This window comes from the organism of the source record quoted next, unplaced genomic scaffold (genome assembly GCF_019419815.1).
Source record: "Pyrus x bretschneideri cultivar Hongxiangsu unplaced genomic scaffold, Pyrus_bretschneideri_v1 Contig7, whole genome shotgun sequence".
Lineage (NCBI taxonomy): Eukaryota > Viridiplantae > Streptophyta > Magnoliopsida > Rosales > Rosaceae > Pyrus > Pyrus x bretschneideri.
In genome coordinates, this window is record NW_025999809.1 from 6,757,196 (window position 1) to 6,775,660 (window position 18,465).

Consider the following 18,465-nt stretch of genomic DNA (forward strand, 5'->3'; position numbering starts at 1 on the left):
ATAAATGTTCTTAAGAAATGTTTTGAGAAATGATAAAAAATTTCAAATAAAATACCAAACAAGCCCTAAGAAATCACCAAAATCTCTAAAACCCACATAGAAATACCGTGTATTTCCCAGACCCAAGTAACAAAAACAATAAAAAAACCCTAAAAAATATAAAAAGGCCAAAACTCTCTCTTGAATTCCATATTTTCTCACCAACCAAACACACCCCAGAACAGAACCAAAAAAAAAAAAAAAAACATAAAAGGAGCGGGAGCTGCGGTTGAAGCAATAACCATGGCCGTGTCCGCCAGAGGGAGTCGGTGGACTCTTTATCAGTTTTTGTTCGGGCTATGGGTTTAGCTTTTGGGTGGGATGGTGAAGGTGAAAGCCCAAGGGAGAGGGCGCGAAGTCGTGAAGGAGAAGGGAGATGGCGACGGTGCGAAGGAGAAGATGATGGTTGGATCAACTGCGAGAGAAGACGGAACTAGGAGTCTGCTCGAAATCGAGGGTTCTCGCTAAGAACAGCTAGCGAGGCGTTCAATCGGGGCGAGTCCCCTTTAGTCTCATTAATTCTTGTCCGTGTAAATAACAAACACCAGACTGGACTATCATTTAGTCTAGTCCAGTCCAAGAAATGCAAATAAAGGCAAACAAACATACCTTAGGGTTTTCTTTGATTGTCTCACTGATCTTGCCTACTTTTGGCTTGCTTTTCTTTTTGTCTCAAAGCTTGCTCTTTCGCCGCTTCTGATTTTCCCATCTTTCTTTGCCCAAGTGAATTAGCCAGTGTGTTTTTTTTAGTTGGAAAGGATTGGATACCTATAAATTTCATTTTTGGGTCGCGGTTTCTAACGTTTGCTGGAAAAAAAGGTCGAAATCGTTGTTGTGCGATAGGGTTATCGCAAAAGCAGAGGTTCTTCTTTGACTCATCAAAGAGGGAGTGTTCTATATCACCTTTGTTGCAACTTTGTTGTCGTTGTGCCCCTTTGTGAGACTTTGTTTTGTAGTTTTTTGTTTGAGTAAATTGTAGCAATGGTCTTTCAACTTTAATCAAATTGAAGCAATGGTTCCTCAACTAAAAATTCATTACCATTAGTCCCTCAACTTATCAAAATGTGTAGCTATAATTATTTTTATTAATTTCATCAAAATTTTGTCAAAATAAGTTAAGTTGGGATAACCATTTATATAATAAGGGTCCCTTAATTCATCAAAGTGTGTAATTATGGTCATTTTTGTTAACTACGTCAAAAATTTTGTCAAAACGAGTTATGTTGGAATGATCATTGCTACAATTGGGTTAATGTTAAGGGATTATTTCTCCAGTTGAATTAAAGTTGAGGGACCAATGGTAATGAATTTTTAGTTGAGGGACCGTAGCTGCACGTTTTGAGGAGTTGAGGGACCAATAATAATGAATTTTTAGTTGAAAAACCATTGCTCCAATTGAGTTAAAATTAAGGACCATATCTTCAATTTACTCTTTGTTTCTCTGTGCAGCTTTTGTAAAATTGAAGTGGGAGTTTTACGGATCTTGATCAAGCCCGTAGTTTATTAACGAAGAGAACAACGCCAACCCAAAATTCAAAGAAAAATTTAAACGCAGAAAAGTATGGGTTCCTGGTGAGTTTTACTGCCGAACTGGGCGGGTAATTTTGTGATTAGCAATTGATTTTAGGGAATTTTAACGAAAAGCTCACGGTACTATTCACTGTAACGAAAAATCATATTTTTACACTAAAAAGTCAAACCTGTTACTATTCACTTTACTTCTTTATTTTATCCTTATCATTAAAACTTAAAATTTTCAAGTCATTTTCATTAGTTTTCCTTGGATTTTATGAATTGATTGATGGGCTTGGTTTCTGAATTCTCTTTTCTTTATTGAATTTTCAAGATAGAGGTTGTATTTGTATGTTACATAGCAAAGACTGTGGGTCAATTCGTGGTTGTATTTGTATGTTTTAGACATAAAAATTGAATGTATCAGTTTTAAATCTTTCAATCATGTTATTCAACTAATGCTATAAACTGTCGTATTTTATAAACTCTGTGGAAATGAATTTACATGCAACCCAATGGTCCAAAATTTATATCTTTCATTATGACAATTAGCCGTAAGCACCCATATTCATTTTGAACTTTGATCCTTTAGGTCAAATTTTGAACCTTTAATTATTGACATTGCTTAATTTAGTTGTAATTTAAAGTTTTGATTTTTTTCAATTTTTGTTATTTTCTTTACCGAAGAGCTTTGATCTTCCACAGGACTACTTTGCATGGCTTCCGAAAGATCTCTGTGAGTATGGTTTTTTAAATCTGTGTATTGCCACTGTTCACTGCCCTTCTCACTTTATATATAGATAGGTTTTTTTACATAAGTTGCCGACGAGGCCAATGATTAATGGTTCATTTTTCGATAATGTTAGGAAAACTAAATTTTTGAAATCAAATTACAAATTAAATGATATGTCACTAATAAGAAACAAATACGTTAATCGACACTTAATTAATAATTCATTCATCTACAATCACATCATTTAGTTTACAAATTTGATTTAAAAAATTTGATCTCCCTAACATAACCCTCTTTTTTTTTTTTCCTTCAAATTCAAGGAAAGCCGTACTTGGGATGGGTAAAAACCTTCTCATTTTTCCTTGGTTTTCTAATTCTAATCGGGATTATGGTGAGCTTTTCTTTCAATTGCCTAATCGCTTTTTCTACCTTCTCATTTTCCTTGGTTTTCTAATTTTAATCAGGATTATGATGAGCTTTCTTTCAATCACTTTTCTAAACGTTTGCGATTTTCTTCTTTGAAGGGAAGAAGAAACATCTATCACTTTTTCACACTGTTCAAATCTCTCCCAAAGTTTATTTAAATCAGGTAAATATAATAAACATATAGGAGCAGGAAGAGAAAGTAGGAATCTCCCTAATCTTCATGTCTACTTCAAAGCAAAGTACTATGTGATCAACGATCTTTGTGCTGAGGCACCTTTGCTGAAGTACAAGAATTTTTTTTCAACCAGGAAGCCAATCACAACGTAACATGTTTCAACATTAGAATAAAGCTCCTAAAATCTCATATCGACTGCGGATGAAAGCGTACGACTCTCCTCAACTATAAAAGGAGACCATTATTCTACAATTAATCCCTAATGCCATTATTGTACTTAAATTTGTCGTTAGAACTTACTAATAATGATTATGCTTAAACCTATGTATAATGTAAACTCTTCACTATTAATGAGAATTCCTCTACTCTATGGACGTAGCCCAACTTAGGATGAACTGCGTACATTTTGTGTTTGCTTCCCAATCTCTAACTGTTTATACATTACCTTTATCAGGTGATTAGAGCAACCTTACGAATGTCACAAACTTGACAATTTATGTTGTTTTAAAGTCTAGCCGATTTTGTGCATCAACAATACACATATACATGAATACGCACACTAGCTTAAGCCCACACACTATGTATGAAGCAGGTTTTTTGCTTTTTTATTTTTCTGAAAAATTATATGGAAGGGAGAAACTAGCGAGAAATGTCAAAAAGAGAGGGATTAAGAGAGAGAATATGGGAACGGAGAAAGATTTACATTTATATTTTTCTATTTTTAAATTAGAAATATGCTATGATATCATGTGGTAGAAAATAGTTAATTCGATTCCTAAAGAAACGTTGAAATCGAAATCTTCAAGAGTTTGAATCACCATCAAGACTTTTTCTGTTAATGGTAACGAAATCTTCAAATGACATCACTGATTTCAATTGCCTCGTTTCTCCAAGTTGTAGACAAGAAAACAGAACAAGAACAACACAAGAGTTGAGAACAAAGTCCTATAACAGAACCTCATTTAGGGTTCGTCTGGTAACGTTTTACAGACGGATTATCGGGAAAATTGTTTTGGAAAGTAAAAATGAGTTTTCACAGAAGTTTGTGAAAAATAAGGAAATGGACTCTGAGGTGAAGTGTGGGGGAGGTGGAGAGCTGTTTATTCAAAGCTTTCTATAAATTTCAAATCTCATGCCCTTGACTAGTGTCTAAGCTGTGATATTTCTTCTGAGCTAACCGACTTGGGCGTAATGGTTTGGAGGTTCAACCATGGCACGGCAGTCCATTTGGAATGAATCAATACACGCTAACTTGGGCGCCAAACAGAGTTACATACTGTGTACTTTGAGTGCAAAGCAATTGTTTAAGGTTCATAGTAGTCTACAAGAAAGACGTGAAACGTGCTGAGTATTATACTTAGACAAGAACATATCATATAACAGTCGTGACGTGCAAGAATCCGCCTTGAGTTACAAGGCATATAGAACAGAAGAGTTAAAAAGTAAATTTTTTTATGGTTGATGCAAGCCCTGAGGAAAGCATAATGCAAAGAGTCAAATTCAACAATATTTTTAACACAGTTGGCGAATGTGTGTCGCACATGAGCTGGTTTTAATAGACCGAAAACAAATTCCCTTTTTCTTGATTTTGATTGAGTCCTTTATGAGTCTTGACTTGCAGAGAAGCCATGACCAAAGGTTCCCGGCCTCCCCAATAACAAAGAGTACATATTTATCGGTCAAACTCAACTCCGTTTAAAAACTGGAGTTTGAATAGCAAATCGGATGACGAGAGAAAAACTTAGGATCACGTGACTAAGTCACGCGTACGAATCTCCCCTTAATAGAGAGCTGCCTAGGGGCCAATTCATCTAAACATGCATGCATAAACTGTAAAACAACAACTCAGAAGCCTTCCAAAGAAAACCGAGTAGTGAGATAAACTCATAACATAGGTCCAGTGGATCTTCCGAACATGTTCAAAATTAACATGAGATCCCTTGCATATATTAACGAAACAACTTCATTCAATAACCAGAATCTGAAGTTATATAACAAATCATTAATGCGACATAATCAGTTAGTCGATAAGAAAACCCACGTTTTTATCAGGCAGATGCACACAGATACAAGTAATAACTTACAAGAGCAACTTAACAGTCGGATCATTTTGAAAGAAAGGCCACCAGCTTCTCCTTTAACTTCTCAGCATCACCACCTTGAGTTTGAATGGAGAATGTATGAATAACCTTATCGTTGTCTGTTATGGAAACATTAGACTCTTGAGGTACAATTTTATGTTCCCTTAGTGTTCGGATGACATCAGAAACCGGGTGAGAATCCAATGGGAAGTTCATCCTGACAACTGCATCCTCGTGGCGTTCCTGAAAATCAATCTCTGGAACCGGCAACTGCTTTCCCTTGTTGTTAACCATCTGCTTTTCAGCTTCAATGATTCTGATCTTCATCTGGAGATCGGTGATATGGGTAATGGCATCACCAAGAAGAGAGGCTTTATCCATCTTCGATATGTTAGGAACAACAGCTCTTAGTGCATAGAACCTCTGGTTAAGCTTCTCGCGCCTCTGCCGCTCTGCTTCCACGTGATTCAATGGTTCTTCTCTCCCATTGGAAGGCTTTCTCCCTCTCTTTCTGGGTTTTTGCTCATCCACTTGTGTCGATGACTCATCCTTAAGCAGCTCTGAACCTGAAACCCTTGTCTGGGTATTGAATCCGTCAACCATCATCTGGTTCATTTGAGGAAACAGTTTTACTTCACCACCCTCACTTGGAAATCCATTTGAAGTACCTACTGATTGTAATTCCAACGACTCTGGAGGAAATGCAAAATCTTCTTCTATTTTCGGGGTAAAGGAAATGTTAACGGATTGTGATTTTGGACCCCCGAGACTTAGTTCACGTCCAAATATCATTGGAAATGCCTTTGGCTGAATAGGACTAGATTCCCCAAACGCACTTCTAACTATATCCACATAACTTTGTTCTTCCGGAGTTGATTTGACCGAACCAAGTTCCACAACTCCTGATTTCATTGGTACAAACACCACAGTCTGAAACCCAGCCAATCTTGCTAAAAATGATCTCGACTGGTAATGATGTAAACAACTACCTGCATCTGAAACCCAAATTGATTTTCTGGAGTTATACGCCTCTGCAGGACCACAGTGTGAAATCGAATCAAGTTGAAATGCATAACACATTGAAGTGTGATAAAACATCTCCACATCTGACACACCATCCAACCTCCTTGCATAATTATCCGCATTCAAACCGCCAAAACATGCATGGAGCTTCTGAACCACCCGCTTCTTCACCTCTTCTTTATTCTGCACTGCCTCCAAACTACTATCCCGACTAGAATTCGCGTCCCCAGCTCCACCATCCTTGGTATCCCTGCAATGCCCATCACCCCAACACAAGGCAGATCCACCAGATTTCGAGCCAACAGCCTGCCAGAAAATGGCATAATTCCAATTCGACCCGTTGACAAGCTGACACAGCCCCTGCTGCACACCCAATTTACCCGACGGCCTAATCAAATCTGACAAAACATTTTCGGAAGCCAGTGAGATCAAGAACCGGCACGCTTCGGTACCTAGTACCGACTCAACCATGACCTTGTCTTCTTCATTCACCCAAAATTTCTCACCCATCTTAACCTCTCTTCCCCTTCCACAACTCTCTCAAACAACACAAAACTGCTAAAACTAGAGAAATTCACGATACAGCTCTCAAATTTCTTACTCCCACTACAGAAATTCGCAATCTTTTCGCAAAACTTGACGACCGGATCACAATTAAAGTTCCAAACTTTGAACACATCTCAGGGAATCATTTCTACACAAATATAACATCTTTGATAAAATATGTCCAACTAAAATTACCCACTTCCTAAAAATGTTTTTAAACCCAAAAACAACGATGAAACTCGAACAAGTTGAGAAATTTAGACTTACCCAATTGGCAGATCCTGAGGATACTTCATATTCATACACAAAGACCATGAATTTACTGCTTAATTAAAGCTGATGGAGTTTTAGGAAGCACAAAATCGGCTCACAAAAAAGTCCAAAATCCAGGCAGAGACTTGATGAAACTTGAATGAAGCCTTCAATGCGAACAGATAAAGGTTTGATACAAAGTCATGGCAATTACAGAAACGGAAACCTAGCAAGCTCAGCAAACGGAAACGTGACGGAGGTAAGGATAATGGGCCTTGTACACCCAATGGGCCGACCCAAATAGCCTCCAAGCCCATCGACAAACTATAGTGTAGGACCCGTTAAAAAGTTAGTGGTGATTGATGAAGTTTTTCCATTTTTTTTTTTTTTTTAGTCTTTGTATTTATTTATTTACTCAGAGTTTTTGTCTTTGTATTGAGTAAAGCAAAGATAATTAAAGGATAAAAAATGCAAAACAAAATGGGTATGAAATTCGGACTAAGATTCTCTCTTCTTCTTTTTCCATCCCCTTTCATCTCATCATCTCATATTATCTTACTTTGTCTTTCTTTTACTATAAAAAATTAATAAAATATGTTAACGTAATTTAACCATGACCGTTCAAATAGAATGAGAGAAAAAAAAAAGAAAAAAAAATAGAAGAGAAAATCCTACTCCATGAACTTCACCATCCATCAGAAATAAAGTACAAGTTAAACATAAAAGAATACATAAATATGTCACTCCACGGTGAAAAACTTAAGTTTGACGTCACAACTAAGGAAGACCTGATGGGTGAAAGAAGGAAAACAGAAAGAGAAGGCACGCACAAACTGACGACAACAATTAACTGTCAGTTTGGGAATTCATTTTCTTTTAAATGTAAAATTTAATTGCAGATCTTAAATCGTTAAATTATTATAATAGTTAAGAAGTAGCGAAATGAGTAAATGCACTAGAAATTTTTCATTATGATCGGAATATGGATGATATATTATGTGTTATTATATAAGTGGTAGGAGATTTTATCTTTTAAATTATTAATTCTTTAACACACATATCTCATCATTTGTATAATAACACGTGATGTACTAGTTCACACTGAAAAACTTTTGTAAATGCACAAAATGTAAATGTAAAGACTCGGAATCCAATAAAATATATGCATACTACCAAAATATACATACACGGCCAAGAATAAAAATATATAAATGATAAACCTGTGCATGAACCATGTCTGTCTGCTTACAACTATATATATATATATATATATATATATATATATATATATATATATATTATACATATATTATATATATATTTTATATATTTATATATATATATGTAGTTACATTGCTTTCTTGTGATTTTCTTAGGGCAGGTGCTTGAGATGATCTATGATGAGCTTTACTCGTTGATTATAATCAGTTGCAATTGCCGCCTCCCTGCCTAGGCTTGCATGGATTGGGGCCGGGGGTTGGCACCGACTCTCTAGCTTGTGGTAGAAACGCCGTCTTTGGACCGAAAGTCTTGGGCTTCATCATGCCGCCCGGGGGTCGAGCAGCAGCTGCAACATGATCAGACGGAAATTTTTCTGTGAAAATGATCAAGAGAATCAGCATCATGACTAGCTTCATAGCGTGCATGGTTTATATGGTGACTGAAAAATGTTGTCGAATTACCGCTTTCTCAATATGGAAATATGGAAGATAAGATGTGTGGGATAAGCTTAATTTATACAGAGATTGTGTGCGAGCTAAGAAATACGGTATTGGAACACAAATTTCCCAGGAATATCAGCTGCGAAACTCGTAGGAAAAGGGGGGCTGAGCTGCATGAAAATTAATTACAAAAGAACGGTACTACATATATTACTACTTTCTAGGATTAAGTATCTAATTATGGTGATGGATATGTGCTTAAACTTGATCTAAAGTGCTTGCTAGATAGAGTTTTCTTTTACACTTTCGACCTTGGAGAGTAAACTAAGGGTTGGTTTGGTATTGTTGTGCTTTGAAAAAAAACTGCTTCTGCTGTGCTGTGAGAATAAGTAGCTATGAAATAAAGCAGCAAAGTGTTTGGTAAACTTTTTTTGTAAAAGTGCTTCTGAAAAAAAAAAAAACAGTATTATAGTGTTTGGTAGACTTTTATGTAAAACAAATGTGAAAAAAAAGCCGGTTTTTCAAAGTTGGGTTTTGTAGCTTCTTGTTTTGGCTTTTTTTCATCCAAAACTGTGAAAAAAAAACTGAAGCTGAATGTTTACCAAACACAAAAACAGCTCCCAGCTTTTTTTGATACCAGCTTTTTTTAAAATCACCTTAGTACCAAACCAGGCCTAAGGCAACTCAACCGCATGCACTTTTTACAAACGACAACGTTAATAAATTGAATTGTTAATTGTTAATGAAGAGAGGAATCAATAGAGATCAAATATGCATCAAGATGCATACTCATGATAGGCTCTTGTCCACCATCCGACTTAGTGCCTTTAGAACCTTAGTATTATCTAATTTAGTAAACTTCTAAATTTATGCAGGGTAATTAATGGTGTTCATCTAGGATTTTTATGTGGAAGCTCAACAATGTTTTCCATTGATAGGGACATTAGATTAGTTAATCGTAATCATGCAATTTAGTAAACTACATTTTAATTAAGTAGTGGCAAGTCAGGGAAAATCACTTAACGTACGACAGCAGTGGATCCACCTTCTCTGCATTAAAATTACAAAAGTGCGTACGTGCTAATTACGTTTTGTTTTAGGAATTTACTCTTTCAAATACAGTTTAAGGTAAAGCTAACATGCTTAACGACAAAGCTAATTTGTATATCGTATCTAAGATTCTAACGGGAGTTTCTTCATATTGCACATGTTTTGACTTTAGTATTATATAATTTAGTAAACTTCTAAATTTATGCAGCGTAATTAGGATTTTTATGTGGAAGCTCAACATTGTCTTCCATTGACAGGGACATTAGATTAGTTAATCGTAATCATGCAATTAAGTAAACTACATTTTAATTAAGTAGTGGCAAGTCAGGGAAAATCACTTAACGTATGACAGCAGTGGATCCACCTTCTCTGCATTATAATTACAAAAGTGCGTACGTGCTAATTACGTTTTGTTTTGGGAATTTACTCTTTCAAATGGGAGTTTCTTCATATTTCACTTGTTTTGACTTTGGTAATGTCGTATTTATTAAGCGCAGGGTTCAACTTGTTGCTTTATTACACACTTTTGAGAGGTATGATTTGTGCACATTTTTTAAATTTATCTTTTTACACACTTTTGTTTGTTTATGTTTCTTGATTTACCTAATTCAAAAATAAAAAACGAACAAAGATGTATATTGGAGAGAAGATGAATGTGCGGAAGTTATTTCCATTCTTTTGCAATCTAAACTAGCTATTAATAAAATCCTATTTGTTAATTAAAAGAGAATAAAAAGATAATTTATTCTGTATCAAAAAATAAAAACTATGGACAGTAATTTAATTTTGCGCAAAATTAATTTTGGCTGTTTTTTCTTCCTTGAACCATATATCATCATAACATAATCTATTAGTCTTTCTGCATGCAGAGTGCTAAAGGCCTTTATTTGAAAATGCACTACGCTCGACTTAGAAATCCTTAATAGATTTATCTGTGCAGACTGTTTCACCTATTTTTTATTTTGTTGAGTTTAGATTGTGTAAGAGGTTTTACGTGTTGCAATAGAATAACATATTAGTAAAGAAATCAAAGGCAACTGAAACAAAAGTTCACCACATTCCCGATCGGTACCACTCTCCTGGAATATGCAGGGAAAAAGTGGAAGGTCTTTAGATTGATCACGGCCTCCAACTTTTTCCTAGGACTTTCAACCTCCGTCGTTTTCAATCTATATACATATATCATCACAACATAAGGAGCAAACCGCACTTTATCACAGTGACATAATATAATTATGTTTCTGCATAAGGTCGTTGACATTTTGAGGGTGTGTGAATTTAATAAAACGTCCTTCCTTATTTAAGAAATAATAAATTTTTAAATAATATATTAATACAAAATTCAACAATCAACATCCAAACTTAATTTAAATTAGCATCTCATTCTTATTAACTAAATAATTTCCAATTGCCATGAAATTATAATTTAGAGTTCATCCATGAAAAAAAAAAAAAAAAAAAAAAAAGCACGACTAAAAGAGAGATACATAAATACTCTTGTATTTGTAGAAGAAATTAATGCAAAAGTTAGTTTTTTATTGCTAAAGAAAAGTAAAGATAGTAATACACAACTATCTTTATTACTAGAGAAAAGTGAAAAATTAATATATTAAGTATAGGCTCCACTTAATCAGTTGTAACATAGATAAAATCATATGATGATAATTTTTCTCAAAAACTTTTTTATTAGAAAATTTATACTTACATGTAAAATATAGGAGGATGAAAAACTTTTGGGGCTCTGTGCTACTATATATTTTGCCCAACTGCAACGCCGCCTCAGCTAGCATCTAGGCGTACCTAGGCAAGGGGCTAAGCAATTTTTGTTAATTCTAATTCAATTTGTTATGTAATATATAAATAAATGTCTACTTAAATTTAAAAAAAAAACATAATTATATTGGACTACATAAATTGCAAAATAGAATGAAATATAGATTATAAAGTATTAGAACATATTGAAAATATGGAGAACAAGCATATAATGAATGTTCATCCTAGTATCTGATAAGTTTTTTACAATTTATTAAAAAGTAAAATAGAAAATAAAAGTTATCTAATTTCTCTCTAAGTCAATGTCGTAACCAAGGCGGGTTAGACAGGCGCCTAGGCAAGTCTATGCACATTTTCTTAATTTTCAAAGGCCTTGGGATTAATAGGGACATTCTCTGTGGTAGCAAGTTTGTGATGTCTTTAGTCTTTGACGAAAATGTACTTATAAAACAATCAACACCCTTGATCAAATATCAAAGCCTCACGTTCCCAGGAGAATTTGGGGGGAAATTTGGCCAATTAATCTCCGATGCCTAAGTCAATAACTCTGAATAAAGTGAGTGTGTTAGGGTTTTCTGTATCGTGAAAAGCTTACCAAAATTTGGAGGTAATGTGAGTATTTATAGGAAGTAGTGGCCTGGTATGGTGTAGAGCTTAACCTACACATGACGGTCTCGTATTGGCCAAGTTATGTCATCCGTAAGATGTGCAAGGAAATGATATTTCTAAGATATTAATTAAGAGGAAATATCTTGGAATGATGATGACGATATCCCTAATTGATTGTGAAGGGATTCCTTACTTAATAGAGTTGGTCTTCAATTGGGAATGTATTAAATATAAGATTTTATAATTAATATATTTTTAATGTCTTTAACTTTTCCATGCCACAAACAAAGGAACCTTAAGCAGTCGTAGTCCACTCCCTGCACTTCTAGGGATGCTAAGCTATGTGTGGGAATAAAGTTCACATGTTGCCTTGTGAATTTTTAAAATTATTTTTGACTTCACAAATACCCCTCACACCTGCTAGACTGCTCGTAGGAAGTGGCAATAGGTGTAGAAATCCCAAGCTGCTTAAGTAGGCAAAGACTTGTTCCTAATTTGATGTAGATTTTCCAATTTGACTTGGAAATAAAGTCTTCTAGGAATGGGAAATCAATTACCACCAAAACCGATTTAAGTTTGCCTTAAGCAAGGGTTTAATAAATTTGGAAGAAAAAAAAAAAATAACCAACCCTACAAGAAAGAGAGAAAACCAGAGGAAATTCATTCCCCCTCCACCAACCTTCTTCTTTGCTTGCCCTTGCAAAAAGTTGTTCATTGGCTTCTTTCTTCTTCTTTGCGCCGGACCAAAGTAATAAAAAAATTAATTTTCTTTCTTATTTATTTTTCTGGAGCATCAGCGCTTGATAGAATGGCTCGGCGGGGGTTGAAGACAATGACGGGGCAATCATGTGGCTATTGAGCTGTGCAGGCAGCTTGGGGGAGCTACTGCAGTGGTGTTGCACGGCCACTGGGACTGGCGCGAGCTGGGGCTCGGCGTGCAGCTGGCGCATGCCTTCTTCTGTGGTTGGGCCCAGCTGGCGAGAGGGAAAGGTTGGCTGTTGTCACCTTAGGCCGTGGCAAGGCTTTCTCCCTCTTTCATCAATTTGTGTCGATGATTCATCGTTAAGCAGCTCCGAACTTGAAACCTTTGTCTGGGTATTCCGACTAGAATTCGCGTCCCCAGCTCCACCACCCTTGGTGTCTCTACAATGCCTCAGTGCCTAGTACAGACTCAAACATGACCTTATCTTCTTCATTCACCCAATATTTCTCACCCTTCTTAACTTCTCCTCTTCCACAACTAGCTCAAACAACACAAAACTGCTAAAACTACAGTGTAGGACCCGTTAAAAAGTTAGTGAAGATTGATGAACATTTTTCCCTTTTTAAAAGAAAACTAATGAAAATAACTTGAAAATTTTAAATTGTAATCAAAAGGACAAAAATGTATTATAATAAAATAGTACCAGGAGTGACTTTTTAGAGTAAAAATGTATTTTTCGTTAAAAAGTGAACAGTACCTAAGAGTGTTTAAAACTCTTTTTTGTCTTTGTATTTATTTATTTATTCAGAGTTTTTGTCTTTGTATTGAGTAAATCAAAGATAATTAAAGGATAAAAAAATGCAAAACAAGAAAACAGGCGAAATTGGATCCAACGTTAATGTTTGGAACCTAGGGATCAAAAAATATGGGCCTTCATTTGTGGAAAATAAATCAAAATTGTTGGTTTGTATGAGTTGAGCCAGCGAAATGAGTTTATAAGAACCGTCGAATTCAATTTGTATAGTCCAGATTTTTTAATTCTCAGGCTCCGGACACTAAGATTCGAAGTTGAGTGGATCCAATTCTGAAATTCACCATCCATACGAAATAAAGTGCTAATTAAACAAAAAAAATACATAAACATGTCACTCGAGGACCAAAAACTTAAGTTTGCCGATCACAAAAAAGGGAGATCATACCAGTGAAAGAAGAAAAACACGAAGAGATCGAAGGCACGCACAAACTGACGGCAACAGTTAAATGTTAGTTTGGAAATTCATTTTGGTTTTTTATGTTAGCACCCCACAAAATGTTGAATGCATCATACATTAAAATTTAATATTAAATGATTTATTTACCCTACCATACAAAGGCAATTTTGACCTTATTAGGTTAAAAGAAAAATAAAAAATTTCTAAATACACTCCAAATCACTTTTAATGTATTATTTATCTTCTTCAACTATCAAAATCCCTCCAACCCTTCATTGTTAAGCAAAACCCTAACCAATGAAATTACAAGCATGTTGATTGAGAAATTATTTTTGACGAATGAAACACGAAATCGATGTTTCGGAAGCTTCACATAAGGTAAGACTTCATATTTTTTATTGTTTTAGTGATTTTGACGACATCGATAATTATTTAATCTTGCTTTTCCTGCGTTATTCAAGCTTCTATATTCGTATTCATCTTTTAGGGATCACAGAGATTACATGAAGAATTAAACAACTAAAATTACCACCAAATATTAAAAACATACGACATGGGTTTTAAATTTTAATGGTGGAATTGAAAACAACCCACATATGCTTTAAATCTTAGACGGCATCTTTTGTCAAAATTTCAGTTGGCATTTTTTGTCCAAATTAAAAGCTTTATAAGATTTGAGAAATATGGGGTGCATGTAGAAAATGTAAGGTATATATTGAGAATGTTAGGTGTGAGAGTATTATGGGGAAGTATGTGGGATGTATAAAGATAACTTTTCATTTGAAAAAGCAAATGTATGATGTATTAAGTATGTGAGGTTTATTTAACAATTTATGGGTGTTAATATAATAAGCCTTCATTTTTTTCAATATAAAACTTAATTATAATGGTCAAGATGTAGCAAAATAAGTAAATGCATAGAATCTAAATGTAGAGGGTCCGAATCCAATTAAATACATGTATTCGACCAAAATATACAAACACGGCCAAGAACGAAAAAATATAAATATTGACAAAAAAGAAAAAATATAAATGATAAACCAGTGCATGAACCTTTTACAAGTCTGTCAGCTTAGAACTATATATCTGTGTGTGTGTGGTTACACTAAATTATGCACGTTTCATTGCTTTCTGGTGATTTTCTTAGAGCAGGTGCTTGAGATGATCGACGATGAGCTTCCACTCGTTGATCATACTCGTTTGCAATGGCCGTTGACGCGTCCCGCCCTTGGGGTGCACGGATTGGGGCTGCCGGTGGGTGGCACTGGACCACTAGCTTGTGGTAGGAACGCCGTCTTTGGACCAAAAGTCTTGGGCTTCATGATGCCGCCCAGAGGTCGAGCAGAAGCTGCTACATGATCAGACGGAAATTTGGCTGTGAAAATGATCAAGAGAATAAGCATCATTAGCTTCATAGCGTGCATGGTTTTATTTGGTGACAGAGAAATGTTGTCGATCGAAACTGCTTTCTCTATATGGATAAGATGTGTGCGATAAGCTTATTTATAATGAAGAGGGAGAGGGGGGTGGGGGTGCGGGCTGCATGGAAGTTACACAAAGGATTATGTTGATGGACATGTGCTCCGAAAACGGTTGCTAGATAGAGTTTTCTTGCCACTTTCGACATTGGAGAGTAAACTAAGGCAGCTCAACCGCGTACACTTTTAGATGTTTCCTCTGGAAATGCAAGGCAATGAGAAAAAAGGAGAAGAGAAATAAGGAAAATATATTCATTTCATTTCTAAACCTTGTGTTTCTGCGGATACGAGGAAAATATATAGGAGAAGAGAAATAAAGTTTAACATTAAAATAGTTTTAGGTTTTAAATAGTTATTATTTTACACTTCTTTATATTTCTCACACTATATTTCCTCCGTATTTTATATTCCTCATTGCCCTCATGTATTTCTCCTTATTTTATTTTAACGTAAAAATTAAAAATCAAATTAAAAATGAAATGTATTTCTTGCTCAACTTTATACCAAAGTCAATACACGTGAAATATATATATCAAAGTCAATGTTTGTCAAAACATCGGTGGTTTTCAGTATTTTATCAAAGTCCTCAACATTAATATTAGAGTTTTTATCACAAATGATTCTTGAAATTGGTCTATCCCATCAAAATTGTCCCTGAAATAGAAAATCAATCAATGTGGTCATTCCGTCACAATTTTATAAAAAATTCTGTTATGTGATCATATGGCACTTAAATGGGTCCCACAAATTTAATTAAATATTATTATGTGAATTAAAATACTAAATAATAAAAAAAATATTTAAAAAAAAAGAAAGAAAAGAAGAAGAAGATGATTAAACACTGTTCATCATCCTCTTCCCCGGAAAAAGTTGGACTCTTTAAGGTTAATTTTTTAAGTTCTTGAAATTTCCTCGTATTTATCTTGATTTAGTGTTTTCCATCTGGGGTTTGGGTTGTTGAAAAATTTCTCAGATTCTTGACTCCGGCAGATTTTTGGTGAAGAAGATGGAGTCAAATCGAAGGCGAGTTAGATTTTCGTGTTAGTTTTAGGTGAAGAAGATGGGTTAGATTTCTGGGTTCGTGAACTCTATCCATGGGATTGTTCCGGTATTCGATTTTACGGCGCCGAAACTGACTAGAAGGTCGTCGAGGGATCGCCACACGAAGGTGGAAGGATGGGGTGGGAGGATCCGATGCCCACCACTTGTGCGGCCAGGATTTTTCAACTAACCTGGGAACTGGGCCACAAGTCTGACGGCGACACTCTAAAGATACCCACAACTTCATGGGATGGGAGGAGGTGCGTTGGGGTCTGTAATGGGAGGGGTGGGCGGGGAAGAAGATGATGAACAGTGTTTAATAATCTTCTTCTTCTTTTCTCATTTTCTTATTTTCTTTTTTTTTAAGTTTTTAATTATGAAAAATAAAAAATATATTTTATTATTTAAGTATTGTTAATTCACATAATAATATTTAATTAAATTTGTGAGATCCATTTATGTGCCATATCAGTACATAACAAAATTTTGGGCAGAATTGTGATGCAAGAACCACATTGATTTTTGATACCCATTTTTAGGGACTGCATTGATCAATTTTCAATTTTAGAAACAATCTTGATGGGATGGATCAATTTCAGAGACTATTTGTGATACAAACCTTAATGTTATAATGTATTTCTATGTGAGTTATTATATTTTTAAATTAAAAATTGAAACTTGTATTGTTTATATTAATGAGATTTTAAAGAAAACCCAGTTATGGGTTAAAAATATTAAAGGCTAAATTATATCTCCAATTCATTGTGTGTGTGTGTGTGTGTGTGTAAACATGGGTATGTTTATCAAAATTAATGAAAAAATTATTGTACCTAAACATGAGTGCATTTTTCAAAAAATAAAAATAAAAATAGATATAGTTAATAACATTATTAAACTTCTTCATTAAACTTGACATGAAAATAAATCAACGAAATAAAATATACCCATATAAGTTTAAAAAGTGAATTAGAAAAAAAATTGAATTGATTTTGTACAAAAAAAAAAAAAGGGGGTACATTTTGTATTAAAAATGATTTATTTTACATATAATAAATTGGAATATTTAACGATGGGTATTTTGAGATTAAAAAAAGGGTAAATTACACTTTCATACCTCAGATTTGGGGTCTATTTCAATTCCTTATAACATCTTCAAAACATTTCACTTTCATACCTTAAGTACTATTTTATTTCAAAATAATACCTCTGTTACATTTTCCATCTATTGATTCGTTAAGTGCTGACGTGGCTGCCAACGTAGCACACCACATGGCAAAAATAATAAATTTTTAAAGCATTAAAATTATTATAATATTTACCCTATTTTAAGAAAAAAAAAAGGCCATCGTCTTCCCCGCGACCAAAACCCCCATCCCACCCCACCCATCCACCTATTTCCGACGACCTCCACCATCTCTTTCTCTTCCCCTTTCTCTCATTCTAACCTCGAAATCCTTTGCAATGAGGTGTCGGGATTTGGCACTTAGTGTGATCGACATTTGATCACATCCAAAACGGTCAACATACATATGTACACGTTATGAGTGCCTAGTCAATTTAATTGTGCGTAGCTAATTCAGTAAACTTGGTTATCACTTGCTAAATTGACACAGTTATTGATACACTTTATGATATAGTGTATATTGTGTTTTTGGTGACAAAGTTGATAAGCAAGTGCTTTCTATATGATGAGTGTGGCACTGATTGGCTTATGCTATATATATTTTTTTATAAACAATAACATTAAGAAATTAAATAAATAATTGTTAAAAGAAAGAGAAATTAAACATGAATCTAATCGCATAAACATAATTATTTTTCCTCACTTCGATCAAGTGCGCGAGTTGGGCCTCATCCTATGATGATTTATGCATACAGATCGAAAACGTCGGTGGTTGAAACTCCTAGGAAAAATGGCGCTGACGTATTCAAGTCATAATTTTTAGACAATTTGAGGAAATAAAAACTCAAAGTTACTTATGCAACTCCCTTATAATTTGCTGGAAGTTGTTTTCACTAGTTTGCCGGGCCACACGTTCTGCAGATATTATATTTGTTTACATGTATTTGTTGATTTACCTTATGAATTTGTATGCAGCTGTTAATTTTTTTCTGAATTTTAATTTTAACTAATTATCTTCCTGAACTTTTT

At 34.7% G+C, this 18,465-nt stretch overlaps 1 protein-coding gene across 1 annotated transcript; it reads right to left on the bottom strand.

The window, feature by feature from the left end:
• Nucleotides 1-4,830: 4,830 nt before the first annotated feature.
• Nucleotides 4,831-6,993, bottom strand: LOC103957299 (transcription factor MTB3). The gene is made up of 2 exons (XM_009369445.3): nt 6,803-6,993; nt 4,831-6,683 (listed from the first exon to the last, which is right to left on the bottom strand). Exon 2 carries the CDS (start codon nt 6,497-6,499, stop codon nt 4,991-4,993), a length of 1,509 nt encoding a protein of 502 aa, XP_009367720.2. The 5' UTR covers nt 6,500-6,683; nt 6,803-6,993; the 3' UTR covers nt 4,831-4,990.
• Between the last annotated feature and the right edge of the window lie 11,472 nt (nt 6,994-18,465).

Coding starts and splice junctions, on each gene's coding strand:
- LOC103957299 (XM_009369445.3), bottom strand. CDS start 6,499: ATGGGTGAGAAATTTTGGGTGAATGAAGAAGACAAGGTCATGGTTGAG.